General features: G+C 34.8%; 2 protein-coding genes across 4 annotated transcripts; one reads left to right on the top strand and one right to left on the bottom strand.

The window, feature by feature from the left end:
* Window positions 1-2,977: 2,977 nt before the first annotated feature.
* Window positions 2,978-9,144, bottom strand: LOC127838914 (thrombospondin-1-like). 3 transcript variants are annotated; one of them, XM_052367005.1, is made up of 11 exons: window positions 8,900-9,144; window positions 8,017-8,058; window positions 6,712-6,771; window positions 6,483-6,554; window positions 6,098-6,245; window positions 5,638-5,760; window positions 5,255-5,425; window positions 4,827-4,997; window positions 4,620-4,660; window positions 4,283-4,409; window positions 2,978-4,040 (listed from the first exon to the last, which is right to left on the bottom strand). In XM_052367005.1, exons 4-11 carry the CDS (start codon window positions 6,543-6,545, stop codon window positions 3,760-3,762), a joined length of 1,125 nt encoding a protein of 374 aa, XP_052222965.1. In that variant the 5' UTR covers window positions 6,546-6,554; window positions 6,712-6,771; window positions 8,017-8,058; window positions 8,900-9,144; the 3' UTR covers window positions 2,978-3,759. The 3 variants fall into 3 exon arrangements, with proteins under 3 accessions (XP_052222965.1, XP_052222964.1, XP_052222968.1); XM_052367004.1 differs by having other exon boundaries at window positions 6,692-6,771; window positions 8,900-9,141; XM_052367008.1 differs by lacking the exon at window positions 4,620-4,660 and having other exon boundaries at window positions 4,283-4,450; window positions 6,692-6,771; window positions 8,900-9,120.
* Window positions 9,145-11,880: 2,736 nt separating this feature from the next.
* Window positions 11,881-15,170, top strand: LOC127840091 (uncharacterized). The gene is made up of 2 exons (XM_052368488.1): window positions 11,881-12,192; window positions 12,984-15,170. Exon 2 carries the CDS (start codon window positions 12,984-12,986, stop codon window positions 15,168-15,170), a length of 2,187 nt encoding a protein of 728 aa, XP_052224448.1. The 5' UTR covers window positions 11,881-12,192.
* Window positions 15,171-15,980: the final 810 nt, after the last annotated feature.

Here is a 15,980-nt window from a genome sequence, read left to right as displayed (position 1 = left end):
TATGATTTTTGGGGGGAAAAAGGTCAACATCAGTCAAACGCGGTTCAGCGTTACGCTCAATATTGTGGACCACAAATGTACAGCTGAAAGCTAATGGTATATATGTCTAATAATTGAACCGACGTGCGTAAAATATGCATTCACATAAAAATATTTTTGTCTTATTTGTTATGCGTTTAGTGCCCAGATATTTTATTGCCGTGGGAATTTATACCATGCATCCTTTACACGAGTTTTAACTAAAGGAGCGTGTTATACACACCCTGTATCTAAATATGTCACTCATTTTAGTGTTATAATTTGTTGTTGAGATAGTATAAATATGTAAATTCAATTTGCTTTCGTACGTATGCTTTTGGAGCTGGCTTACATAAGGAAATGTGCCTTGTTAAATTTAGTTTTGTTTCAAGCTGTTTATCTTGTCAATTACCGCAATGGTCTGTTGCTCAATGGTGCTGTTTACCGATTAAACGTTACTTATTTTATAATCATGTCTTTATTGAAGTGTAATTTACTTTCCTATTATCTGCTTTTTTATTCCCCACAAACAGCGGAGGGATATTTTTTTTGTCCGTCCATTCTAACAGAGCTGATTGTCAGTAACAGTTTCATGAAATTTCAAGAAACTTACAATCAATGCCTATTATCATAATGCGATGGTGCACGCGTAATTTATGTCCGGATCCATTGATACTCGAGAGGTATGCCACTTTCATTGATTGAAAGTTGTTTTCAGCCTGTATTTATCGCCTGAAATTTCATGAAACTTATAAATGTGTAGTACCATGCTTCAGTACTGCAAGATGAAGTTTCGACGGGTTCGGCTAAGCACTTCCAGAGTTATGACTCCTTAATTGATTGAATATGTTCGTTCCGAGATGTTTCACATTTAATTTTGTTTTAGGGTTAATTAAATTTAAACTAAATGTTTACCATCATATTGAAGAAGTGCCCTTCCAACTTTTCTAGGGATCAACTCTAGTGTTCAGGCCCCTTAACTGATTAAAACTGAGTTATAAAAATGTTGTATGGAATTTCATTATTTTTTGGAAATCAATGTGCATTACCGTTTTACGGTGTTTTGAGTCAAGTCTTGCTAGGATGACCGGCCGTGTAAGGGCTAAATGCCTTTAATTAATAGAACTTGGGATTTGTTTGTCAGTTTTTGTATATGTCTTATTACCATAGTCCAGTAGTGTACACGCGAGTTTCGTCTGCTTGTTGTTTTTTGTTGGTTTTGTACAATCAATAATATTCGGCGGCGGATGTTTATGTGCTTGATGATAATACTTTTCAGACAATGAAAATATTTAAGATACTGCTATGGTGCGTTACGTGTCCATAATGTCCATTTCATCTTAACCAGATTTTATTAAGGTATACATTATTACTATTGTATAATAATTAATATAACAATTATTGTTTTTACTTTAAACAAGACACCAAAGTCGATAGTTACTATCACGGTTTAGAGGGGCATATCGACAGTATATCCACCATCGGATATATATTTTGCCGAAGTCAACGTAATCCATTCATATATAAGTCGTAAGTTAACCTTCTCAATCTTTTAATGGGCAAGGTTAGGCCGGCTTTCCAGTATTAAGTGCGCACGCTTACGACAGTTTCTCACAACGATTTGTCTTTGTAAGGTATATCTGCGAAACGAAGAACGTGACTAAACGTAACCCAAACTGACATTCAGATTGTTTTTTCATTTAACACTTAAGACGATATAAATGGGTCACAGTTTGAGCTGTTAGTTAATTATAGAGATTAACTTTGCTTATTTAAGATACAGCAAAAGCAAACGAGTACACATAAGCAACAGGAATCATAACATGGAAGGACTTGCATTGTCAGATCATCAACCTAACAAAAACCAAAACAACCGCGTTATGCGGAAGACTTTGGGCACATCATATAAAGTATCGCGAATATTAACGTGTTACGATTAATTTTGTTGGTTAAAGATCGCAATACACTGAAGTACGTTTGATATTTGATAAGCTAGCATTCCCAAAATATATCACTTGTCTGTACTGTTTTTACACAGATTATAAAAAAATAGTTTAAATAAAATATGACTCTAAAGAACAAGTATTCGTAAAAAGTGGCAAATTTTTCCTTCTTTGATAATCGAATGGCACATCTGTGCCATCACTCATTTTTCATTTGCAGATATATAAATGTGATTCGAAATTCTTGACTTTGTACATAATTTTAGCCTTATTATGTTTTAAACAAATATATATGTTAAATAGTTTATTAAATTGACCCACTACCGATCGCTTGATGAAATATATATGTAATAAACCGTTTTCATACCATATTCTGAACTGTTGATATATATGCATTCAACAACGCAGTGGTTGACGCCAAGTTTATTCAAACAGTCCTTTTCCTACGCTGTGTTAATAAAGTATTGTCATATAATTTACCATTATATACATCGTACATTGATATTTCTTATGTAGCGCCCCAGGTACTCAGTGTGCAAAACATAGATATTAAGCCAATCTCCGCACAAGGTTTTGTGCGTGTCCTATAGTGGGTGTTAAATGATCCAGATGCTTTTGCAATATTCAATTCAAATAAAACTCAATTTATATTGAGTGTTAAACTATATATTTAAGTGATGTATGCATTTTTATAAAAACAAATATTAACATATAGGATCTTTCATAGCTGAAGTATTTGTATTGCTTAAATATTAAAACATAAGCACTGTCTGTTTATTTAATTAGGTAAACCAGATCAAAAAGCTAAAAGCGCCAGCTATGCGTTGGTGAAAATACACATTTGATTTTGCGATGGTGATTGTTGCAACGCGACGGAAACTTTTTAACTTCTGTGCCGCGGGATTCTGAATTTAAATTATGATCTTTCTTTGCATACTTATGCCATACGACAATTAATAAACTATAATAAATGCACTATCGAGTAAATTTTAATAAGAACGCGATAAATTTCGCTATAATATTATAATCTGATTTATGTAAAGTCCTTAATTAAAAATGCATGAATTAAAGTGAATGGAACAATACCTCAAACATATAAGATTTTTTAACTCTGGAAACATTATCAGGAGATATTCTGTTGAACATACACAGTTTAATCAAGGGGCCTATTTCGATGCAATCCATGACAACAATGCAACACTAATAGTAAACATGATACAAGCGTGAATCAAAGCTTTGGGTTTACAATGTATTATTGAAACTTGTTTATTTTCTTTAACACTTATTTCGACAAGTAAATTAATGTTCAAAAGCGTTGTACAATAATACATCGTTGTACTGAAATAATAAAACAGCTGGAAGTAGTGCATCAATACATAGACAATATTGCATAACACGGTCATCAAAAGGCGAGAAGATATACTAGTGCAACGTTGGTCCTTTACAGAAGGCATCTAAATGTTATTTACACATTGATTTGTTTTACCAAAAGTATGGGTTTTTATGTCAATTTTGAAGCTTTAAAAATTGTGTCTGCATGACCTTCAATAAAAATAATATTTTGAAAAGATAAACAGCAAGGTAAATCATTCTACACTTCCCAACGTGTTTATTAATAATGACACAATCATTAAAAGTAATACCAACACTAAAAATGCATTAAAATGCCAGTTAATGTGGATTCCATGTCGAGTACAGGGTCAGGATGGGAAGACGAGGAGAAGTGATATTGACATTTTTCCAATTTCACTGTGTCGTGGTAATACATGTATATGAGTACACCAGACTCTGCCACAGTCTAAATTCTATCTAGCAAAATTGTCGACAATGAAGCGTTGTTTTTATTCAGATAACATGTCATTTTTAAGTTATTATATGCTGACAACCATTTGCCGATAAACGTCCATGCAAACCAATAATAACCTGAATTGGCTGCCGTGAAAGTAGCTGTTTGAAGATCGAATTGAGCATTTGGGCGTGAAATATAATTACGAAATTCCACACGACATTCTCCGTCGGAATTGTTATATACACATCCTTTGATTGCTGGTATACCAACAACAAATACTATGTCAAGTCCTGAAATACATAAGATAAATACAGAAAGCAAACCATGTACCTTATAGTTTATTACATTTAAACAAAGCGTAAACTTTTGTATAATGATATTTTAAGTCCCATGTTACCAAACTATTACCAGAGTTTCGAAATCAGTATATTTAATTTATTCCATATAAATGCCCTATTTTCGTCAAATATCACACGCAATTAATATTAAAATAACATATTGCAATATAACTCTGGACGAACAATAACCAAACCTGTGCACGAAGAAACGTTACAGACGTCAACATCTTGGGGAGGTCCATCACAGTAACGACCAAGAAGAGATGGTGATGGATTATTGCATGCTCTGTTTCTAGTTTTACGCCCTCCGCCACACGACGCAGAACAGGAACTCTAGTTTTCCCACGCCGACCAATGTCCGTCTAAGAATAGAAGTAATTTAAATAAAGCATACTATCGGATGTGATTTATATTAATACAGAACCGAGTCTCCTGTTCTACTTGATCGACCAAATGTCTTTCTAACGTCTGCAAGTCCAAAGTAACAAAACTATGATCAGAATATCGAACTCAGTATTTTAAATTAAACGCTGAACAGGAACTCCAGTTTTCCCAGGCCGACCAATTTCCATCTAAATAGAAGTAATTGTAATCATGAATAATATCAGAATCGATTAATTTTAATAAGGAAGCGGGTCTGCAGTTCTATTATATTGAACAATCGTCATTTCTAATGTCTTTATTAACAATGATTGTTATGGCTTGTAAGCATCTGATTTAAACGTATCGGGTATATACTCGTGCATCCTGTAGTGAGACATATTCGGTCGTCTCTGGAATCCCCAAAACAATGGTCACCACTTTTTGTCGGATATGGGTTGTCACACGATCTGTCGCGTCTCTGCATGCCAATATCGCATGTGACTGAGCATGATCCCCATGGCGACCACTGACTCCAGCCCCCGTGAACTGTACATATCAATAATTAAACTAAGAAATGTATATATTTGTCTAAACGCATGTGAACTCATTTTACAGTCTGTATTTTTGCGGTTTCCCTATTTAGCAATATATTGCTTTGTAATATCAACATTTTATTTCAAGTTATGCACGTAAATTCGTTGCGAATGAACTTTCATTTTAGAAAATGTCTGAAAATTTCCATTGTGTCGCTTAAATAGTTATAAAGTTGAAGATGTTTTATGAAATAACCGGTTCTATTTTACCAGGACAAGCTTCCATGATGCACGACTGACTCTCAGTTCCTGTTCCCAAACAGTCGAGTCCACCATTTTTAGGTGCAGGATCGGTGCAAGAGCGATGACGGGTTTGTATTCCGTTAGCGCACGTGACGTCACATCCGCTCCAAGAGGACCACCAGTTCCAATTTCCATCGACTTTTTGGACAAATATATATATAAATATATATATATATATATATATATATATATATATATATATATATATATATATATATATATATATATATATATATATATATATATATATATATATATATGATCTTTATTGATCGATTTTATAAATAGGGGAAGAGAAACAGAAATGAAATCACAAGCTAAAAAAATGTAACTATCACCAATTGCCTTACCCACGTTACAGAGGTTGCAAAACCTTGGGCAAACCAATTTAGCCTTGTGAATATCAGCGCACACGTTGAAGATGGAATCCAGCTTCGCACAATCGACCGACGGATCGTCTACACAATTAGTTGCTGTAAAAAAAATATTGAAATGATAAATATTGCTCAGAATCAAAATATCTCAATATAAAGAATATGTATTATAAGCATTTAAACGACACTGACAGTCTAATGATAGCATAATAAATATCATTAAATAAAAATTTGTCAATTAGACAGGGACGTGAATAAATTCAATACGACTTCTGGATTCATTCAGATTGAAGCATACGTTAGTATGAATTTATTATAATTGCATGTGTTTTAAAATGATTTTGTCGATTGAATTCCATAATTGATTTAAAAGAGGATGCTATACATCAATAATCAGACTACAATCACAAACACTGTAAACATGAAGTGCACATACGCCTCGGGTGATTACAAAGAGCCTTGTTGCACAGGGGCGTGGAGCAACATTCATGACAAGGCGGAGCATCGCGTTTGGTAGATGATGATTCTTGGGACTCACCAGATCGACCAATCAAAGGACTGGACGAACTGTTTGGGTGACATTGCTTTAAAACACGAAAAAAAAAGAGAAATAACTATTAAATTCTGACGCCGTAAGCGGAAATCCGTATAAATGAGGTCGACATTTTTTTTATATGTTAATAACATAATTAAATTACAAAATGAAATACATAACGGAACATTAAATTTCATTTTTATTTCTAATTGAGCAAGAATGCATAACATATACAATGTGTAGTTTTTCGTCAACAGGAGTCTAATTGCAGTTTGAGCATATTTACATTATTGTCTTTGCAATTCAAAGTGTATGTTCTTTCCGAAGAAACCAGCGTTGCTGCATGCATGAAACATGACTGAAAAAGATCAATTCATGTAAATTTAGACACTTTTCTATTACGAAAATGTATTTTATTTCACAAACTACCATATGTTCGTATTTCAATAATAAAAGACATGTATAATGTACTTCTCGTTAAAACGATGAAATTACTTGATTGGCGGAGCATGTACTTGTTCGGTTGCAGGTGTTTGTATCCGTTACATTTCGACAGTCGTAGCATTCAAGGGCACCTAAAGGAACATGTTAACACATTTGCATGTTTAAGATGTAATGGCCGATATGATTGAAAATCAACAGATCAAAAGCTTATCTTGTCCAAATATTGGGCTTTAATTAACAACTAACTTGCGTCTTAAATACAACCACGGAGAATGAATCGCATTACCAATCAATTACATAAAACAGTTTGGTGTTTTAAACAGCATATCATATCAATGACATAACTCAATTCTGCAAAATTATTTTAAAATTTAATAAGAACATTCTAAAATATATTAGGTTTTCGATACTTATTCTTATTTAAAAAAATAGTGTCATTTATTCAAAATGCAAGTAAAATTATCATCGAGAACATCCATATGTCACTGTTCTGGTGCACACAATATGCACGTCATAGAACACATAGTTCATGAACTTGGTAACCTAGATTCAAGTGCTTTGATGTTAATGCCATCAGTACTGTGCCAAATATGCGTCATTTCCATTATGCATTAACGAAGTACAAAGCTATCGTGACATAAACACAGGATGGACAAACGTATCGGTATCAAGTACTTTCAACTGAAAACAATACATCGACAGATTAATATCACCATTTACAAAAACTCATCGTTTGCATTACTTTTTGCTATGAGCAAATTTCTAATTTAGGAATAAGTACACGCTAAAAGCTGATTATTACTAACGTATAAACAAGGTAACTTGATATGGCATTGTCGTCAAAGTTTTTATCACTGTTTAATAGCACCCATATGCATCGCCAACATATGCGTATAAGTGAAGGGTTCATTTATTATAGTGTCACCCGTCTCGATCAAGGGACGAACGGCTTGACTTTAGAGACACGTTTACTGAAAGACATGTTTAGTCCACATTTCATTAACGCTTGGCAACAGCAGGAGAGCAATCGATACCTTTCGATTGAACTGGCTGCTCAAAAGACAATTGGGCATGTAATTGGGCGTGACCCCTGTAGGGCTAAAAGGTTTAAACTCCCGCTAGTCAAGCGAACACCCTTTTCACAAAAATTCAAAAGCGACGGACAAAGAATGTTTGCGGGTTACAATGTGGCATTAGTTCGTTACTGTCAAATATGTTAAAGGGGATCAAGTAAATTCAAATACATATCATCATACACGTTAAAATAGTATTTTATGTCATGGCATATATTAATATACTACTGCATTAAATTGTTTAAGAAATTGCATTAGTCTTAGATATTTTATGAAATATATTATAATCGCTAACACACTTACATGCCTGTGCTAAAATAGCTGCAAATAGCACAATCCAAATATCTGAAAATAGTATTCAAATATATCATTATATCCGCTTTTGATGAAGGTGGTCCTTATTTTAAATTGTTCGATTGAGCTAAATAGTATTGACGAGTTCTGGAATTCAAACCACAATCAAGTTATATAAACATTTATTTGATGTTGCTACATTTAATGTGATTTTAATATTTTTATTTAATGCATTGTAAAAAGCATAAATATTAAAAAATATATGCAAATAAGCAACAAATCATACACAAAACGAAACGCAGTACAAGCGCTTCGGTATCTCTAAGTTTTTCGAGGTCACTGATTGTATACACACAAACAGACATATAAATATATTTCCCTTCGTATTAACGCCCAACACATGCTATAATAGTACATTTACATCACACACAAATGGCCGAATATGCAACTTTTTAAAATAATACCATTTAACCAGAATTTTAAAACTAATTAGAAGATACCATTATATATTATTTAAAAAGATTATACCATCAAAATGAAGAAATCATAAAAACACAACATTTAAATAATGTTGTGTATTTCTTTCGACAACATACATAACAGGAAGGCGGACCTCTGCCTTCCCAGTCATTTTTCCATACCGATATTTGGTTCAAAGGCGGGCATATGCTAATTTTCCTTTCCAGACCCAGACTATCACTTTCCCGACAAGTGTTCGCAATATTTCTTTCTCATTTTAATAAATTGTACAAAAATTAAAAAAAGACGTGAAGATCCTGACATTAATTTTAAATGAAATTTAAACCATTCCAATCATTTCGTTTCAAATGATCTCTTCTTGGGATTTTTAATTAAGTATTATTAAGCTTTACATAAAAAAAATAAAACTTACGTCTCGCCATCTGGGACACAATGGTTATCGAATATTTTGAGTCAAACATTTTATTTGCCCAATCTTTAAAGAAACATGTAGCTATAAGTGTGTGTTTTCATTACATTCCATTGAATATTGTTCCGTGACAACTGTATGAAGATATAACCTCTTTAAGCGTAATGTACAATCAGCAGCGACGTCACTCGCGGTCACGATCATCCAAAAATGGAACCTATCCTTATCGTTATTTTAGGTCACTCTATTTTCTACACGCAAATGACTAGCGACATTTAATTGCATCTAGTGTTTACGAAGAATGACTGATCTATGAAAGCTTTATATAAGTTATGATACATAAGTTACATTTTAACGCAGCGTTCGATTGTTAATTGCGCAATATATTTATGGAAACTAATAACATTTTTTATATTTGAAATAAAGTAACTAACAGTCATTAAAATATAACATTGGTGTTAAACGTAGCCTGGTTGTTCGTTTACAAGCATAAGTATGATATATTCAAAATACATTTGGTAACATATTTCCAAATGTCCATATGCATTTGGGAGCTACAGAATGAAATAAAACGATTCAATAAATAGATCTATTTTGACGCAGTACCTCAAAGTAGGACTTTGACGAGAGACACCTGGTTCTTGTACGAGACACAAAGTCGAGTTTAGTTAACATGTGTACCAAGTTAATGCAAAAAGCCTTTCCTGCATAGGGATGTTAACATGAGAGAGACAGAGAGCAGACAAGTGCTAGTGCAGTATTTGGACATTTGAAATCATAGCGCATGTATTACAAAAACAGTGAATTAAGCTATGTGTCCTTTTTTCGCGACACTCCTTATTGCGCAAATTAACACGTGTGTGTAGTTATTTTGAAATCTTGCAACGCGTAGTGTATTTCGAGTCCCGGAAAATAGGACTTTACTGACAAAACGTGGTGCCAATGGTTGAGCTTCACATGGTTTTTAATATAGCGTATAATAAAAATAGTGTTAACTTATAACTATGTCATGGCTGACGAGATAACGGGTAAAACAACGTTCAGTCGCCCCTTATCAATAAGTTTTCCTCTCTATACACTGTATGAGGTCCGTGAGACGTTAAAGGCTCTATAAAGGTTAAGATCCGTAATTTATATATATATATGCTATTGGACATTACAATAAAAAATAAGCAAAACAACTTGTTTTGAGCTCAAAATTAAGTGTCCTCCAAGTCAATTGTGTTTACAAACAATCAGTTTATTTACATCGCTGTTTACTTGGAAAGAGAAAGTGAAAGTGACTCAGGTCACCAAAAATATAACGATAATTTTTAACGTTTTTCGGAATCGACCACAAAGTAGGTCTCTTCTAAATGGTTAAAACGTTTGTAGTGATCTAATAAGTTACTTTCTGCTGGTTAAAAGTTGTTTAAAATAGAATTAAAATTGAATTTTCTTTCGGCTATTTTAGCATATGTCACCGCTCTGAGGCTACACATCACGTTAGTTGCAAAAATGTAAACATTTCTTCCAATTATTAAACGGGTTTATCTTCCATAATTCTTGACAACGTTGTACCTAAGCTGTTTTATTAGCAGTTTTTATGCAAGAGTAACTGAAATCCGGTAAAAATCAGACCAGTTGATATGCATAATAATTGGATTTGTTACCTTTATAGAGCCTTTAAGTCGGACGTATGTGTTAGGACTGATGCATTTAGTACATAAGGAGCGAATTCTGTGTGACATTGAAGATACTTAATAAATGGTTATATAACCAAGGGAGAGAGCGTGGTCCCTGTTTAAATAGGATCTCTTGCTTATTATGTAAGAAATAATCAAAATTTAATCAAAACACAAACATAACGCTCAAATTTCGTCCACGTCCATGTTGCTTACGAGGCATCGAATAGGCTTGAATATTCGGTAACACTTGTTCTCAATGTGTGGAGACGCAAGATTGTTTTTTATATTAAATATTTGCCATTTCCGTAATCTCAATAAACAGGCGTAAAACGACTTTTACATGGTTATAATTATAGCACGGTTGAAATGTGTCTATATACTTTGAACATATGGTTTGTATGCGTGCATGATTCATTGTTGAATCGCCTTTTTTCGGCGTAGCTGTCTCTAACCCAGGTTAACATTTTAAGGGTTCGACATTTTACTGACCTATATCAGCAGCAAATAAAATGTTTGAGAAAGCCATTCCAAAAGACCCGATTTGATCAAATTCTGATTTTGTATTTCTATCAAAAAGAATCGTGGTTACTTTTTTATTTACAAATAGAAATTTAAATGTATTATTTAAATGTGTCGAAAGAAAACTGAAACTCAGTAAATTACTAACATATCCACATATTTCAATCGTGAAGAACAAAGTAATGTATATTGTATAACGCATGATATACCACGTGAGGACACATATACAACGATCTGTTGTAGTTTCATTTTTTTACGTACACACGCGTGCAGTTTGATCATGCGCTCAAATTTATTTAATGGATATTTGTCTTATAATCAGAAAAAACATAGAATGTATAAACGAATAATGTGCACAAGAAATGTGATGCCTTCTTATAATATGTATTGATTATTAAACTAAAATAAAAACATAAATTGTACACATACATATACGCACACTACATTACACACATGTTTAGTGGTGGATAAGCGACTAAAACAAACAATTAGACGTGTACGTGTTTTCAGGTTCATTACATAAAAAGGAAATGTTTTATTCGTTTTTTTTCTAAATCAGATTATCTTTTTTTTTTAAGTTATTGTTGAAAATAAACTTGATGAATAAAAAAAGTATTAACAAATTCAGCAAATACAATTCGATTTGTATTAACTGGATGAAGTTTCTTATTGCAAACACAGTCGTCGGCCATTTGTCTTCGACTTTACTAACTGCATATACAGAACGGACAGATAACTTTATCCTTTATTAACAATGCAAATTTTACTAAATTAATTAGCTGCAGAACAAATATACAGTCAACTCGCCGATAACGAATCGTAGCCCTTAACGAATCAGACAATATTCAACAGAATGGAATTTTTGTTTAATGCATGCCTTTTAAAATCATAATGCATCAGTCGTTGAGGTCTTTCATTTTGACTTTTGCAGACTAAAAATGGTTGTTGTCAATTAACGTGTATTGATCTTGGTAGATGAAATGCAAACACGGCGTCTTTTTGATCCAGATTCAGAGCCTCGTTTTAAATTGAAAGGCCGAAGTTCACCTCGTGTTTCCTGGCGGTGATTTTCAGCGAACAATAAAATTGTTGCTTAAAAGCAGGGTCAAGGTATGCACTTTCCTCCATCATATTATTTCCCTGATCAGTTGCTTGTTTAATGGCCTGCTGACATGAAAGTAAATTGATCTAATTTTGCCCTTAGCGAATCGTCAGTTTCATCAGGTGAGGGGTCGTCTCACAAATGTTTGAATTACAGAATGTAGGTTGAACACTACTTATTAGAGCTGTTCTGCATTTCATATAGATTTCACAACGTTACATTTTGACATTTTCTGGCATATATGACTTTCATAGACACATTTTATTGCAAATTACCCATTGTTTAAACTGTAAAAGGCTTTGATAGCTATTGTTAATTGTTTATAAAAAAAGTTAAATAAAGTTTCTTGTGTCTTGTAGGTCCATGAGATGGAAAGCTCAAAATAGGAATGTTTGTTTCAAACCTCTTGATATGAATTGAATGTTATTATTCCCCCCCCCAAGTTTATACTGGGGCTCATATTGTTTTTGCCCTGTCTGTTGGTTTGTTGGTTTTCGTCAAGCTTTAACATTTGCCATAACTTTTGCAATATTGAAGATAACAACTTCATATCTGGCATGCATGTGTATCTCATGGAGCTGCACATTTTGAGCGGTGAAAGGTGAAGGTCATCCTTCAAGGTCAAAGATATGGGTCAAAATCGCTCATTTAATGTACACTATAGATTCATAACAACTTCTCATGCATGGAACTCCACATTTTGAGTTTGAAAGGTCAAGGTCATCCTTCATGGTCAAAGGTCAAATATATTGGGGACATAGTGTTTCACAAACACATCTTGTTTTTATTCTGGTTTCAGATGCCTTGTAAGAAAAAGAAGGTTGTCCAACATGTGCACTCCAGCCCTGCACAGAAATCTGCAAAGGCAGTATCCAATAAATACAAACTGAAAGGGAAGCGGATGAGTCCGAGGAAGACGATGGCTGTACGGAGAGCCCTTTATAGCGTATGTAATGAAAGTATGTCTTTAAGAAAAGCTGCCCGTGAATACAATCTATCATATAGCTTTTTACAGAGGAGATATTCTGGTGAAACTGACATAGATAAGGTGAAAGGTCCAGCTACTGTTTTCACTAAAGAAGAGGAGGAGAATATGGCCTCATGGTTAAGTGAGATGGCGCAGAGAGGCATGGGCCTTAGACCATGTGAATTCCTGGATTTTGTTCAGGACGTAGTAAAACGGGAGAAAAGGAAAACGCCTTTCACTGATGGTAGACCAGGTTACAGTTGGTACATTGCTTTCATGAATAGGAACTCACATATCATAGACATTCGCACAGAAACTCCACTTGAGCTGAAGCGCTCAAAAGTTACCAAGGATGTCACTGACAATTGGTATTTGAAATTTAGAAACTTCCTGGTGAACAAAGAGTGCATTGATAAGCCTTCTCGTATATGGAATGCAGATGAAACTGGTTTCAATATGGGAAGTAACAAATCAAGGGTAATTGGTCCTGCTCGGAGAGATTTGTCAGTGCCCCACATAACTGCAGGGAAAGAAAGACTTACAGTTATGTACTGTGGTTGTGCTAATGGACAGATAATGCCACCATTTTTAGTATTTCCAGAACCTAAACCAAGGTCGTACAATCCATTGAATGGAGCTACTGAGGGATCAGCCATCGCTTACACCAAGAAAGGTTGGATGGATGCTGTCACATTTGGAAAATTCATTGACCATTTTGATAAGCACGCTGGAACTGATCGTCCTGTTGTCTTGTTGCTAGACAGTGTCAGTAGTCATGTTGATCACAAAGTGTTCATGGATGCAAAGAGCAAGGGGATAGAGTTGTACAGGATCGTGCCTAATGCCACCCACCTGATGCAGCCGATGGACAAAGGCGTCTTCGGGCCATTGAAATCAAAGTGGCATTTGGTTGCAAGAAAGTACAGTAGGGAAAATCCTGGAAGATCGATTGGCAAGGAGGTGTTTGCCGAGAAATTGACAGAGGCATTTCTCAATTTCTACAAACCGCTAACAGTCATTAATGCATTCCGATCCTCTGGTATATACCCGGTATATGCATCTGTTATAACTGATGAAATCCTGAAACCTGGAAGAACGTTCTTCACTTCCAAACCAGAAGAACAACCGTCAACTTCTGGAAGAGTGTCACAAGTCATGCCCATGGAATGTTCGCCTGGTCAACAAAAGGCAAAGGGTGCTCTAGAGGTATTTGAAGAGACTTTGTCCACACCAGTTCTAAAGAAGTACAGGACAAGAATAGAGGAAAACTATGACATTGAAACGCAGTCACCCTGTTTTGAGGTCTATAAGAAACTGCACAGTAAAGTGCACAAGACAGCTGAACCCCCATCATCTTCACAAGGGAGTAGTTCATCTGGTCATCATACTGGACTGCACATGCTAGCAGATGCTGCATTCCAAGCCACACAGACGTCATCAGTTGTAACACCTGACATCGTGTCACTTCTGTCCACACCGCCATCCACTTCATCCTGTCTGGTTTCACCTGTATTAAGAGAAGCTCTTGTTTACCCTAAGGCTCCAGAAACATTGAAACCAGTCCGGAAAACACTGTTGAACACTTTGCCAGACAATCTGACCTCAACAGAAAGTATTCGTACAATGTCACTGAAGCAGTTAGAAAAAATTACCAAATTTACAGAAAGAGAGATTAAGACAAAAGCGGCGTACCTGAAAAAACAAGCCCAAATCTCTAAGAAAAATGAAAAAAAGAAAGGGAGCTCAGCTGCAAATCCTAAGAAAGGTAAAGGACCCTTGAAAGGTAAAGGGTGCTTAAAAAGAAAAGTGGAAAATGTTGTTCCCCAAGAAGAAACAACAGGATCAAGTATGTCGAAGGACTTCTGTAAAGCTTGTCTAACCACATGGGTGGAAGATATCACATCAGGTGAAAATCAACTATGGATACAGTGCGACCAATGTGACGGATGGGTACATGCAGGTTGCCTAACGGAACGTGTGGATGAAGATGAGCCTTTCACCTGTCCAGATTGCGTTTAGAAGAAATAAGCAGTCCATCATAATCTATAGTTAGTGATAATAAAATGATGGCTGATTAAAAAAAAAATCAACTGTCCAGATACTTTCGAAGAGATAATCATGTTTTCAAAATGAAAGTACATTAAAATTAGACATGATAATTATAAAACACAAATTCATACATGCCATTGACTATATTTCATTCTCTTTAGAAAACATATAATAGTTATGCACTAAAGTAAGAATAATTAAACCATACTAAAATATTACATGTAAAATATCAAAAGTACAAGTGGCTAGCCATGTACATATTTTAATAACTTGTATTAGTGCACTGTCATAACAACTATGTAAATATGCATAATATTGTATGTATGGTTTGCTCTATAAATTTGTGTCCATTTCATTACAGAAACCAGATGATTCCATGGTTTTGGCACCAACAAAAAAGGAAATGGTATTAAGAAACTCTGTTATTAAGGGATACCATTTTTTCCAAATAAGACCACCCAATACCACACCCCCTACTCAGTTACTAGTCCAGCCAGAATACACTAACATTCATGATGAGTGTGCCAGTTTGGTATGGTTACCAGAATTAGATACTTTTCCAGACCATATGCATTCACTTATTACGGATGAAAAGAGGCAGCTAAAACTTCAAGATGTGGCCGGTCTACCCATTGGCCATGTCCCAAGAAATTTGGCAGGATTCTTCCGGCCTTTAATGGAGAGTGGACGCATTGTAGCAGAGGTGACTGGAGAACCTGTCCCAAGCTTTCCTCCTTGGCCTGCACTAAAGGAAGAAGGAGGGGGTGTAGTGCTTCCATG

Source organism: Dreissena polymorpha, chromosome 7, assembly GCF_020536995.1.
Source record: "Dreissena polymorpha isolate Duluth1 chromosome 7, UMN_Dpol_1.0, whole genome shotgun sequence".
Classification (NCBI taxonomy): Eukaryota; Metazoa; Mollusca; class Bivalvia; order Myida; family Dreissenidae; genus Dreissena; species Dreissena polymorpha.
Note: the sequence above shows the minus strand (reverse complement) of the source record. Positions and strands in the feature narration are given on the sequence as shown.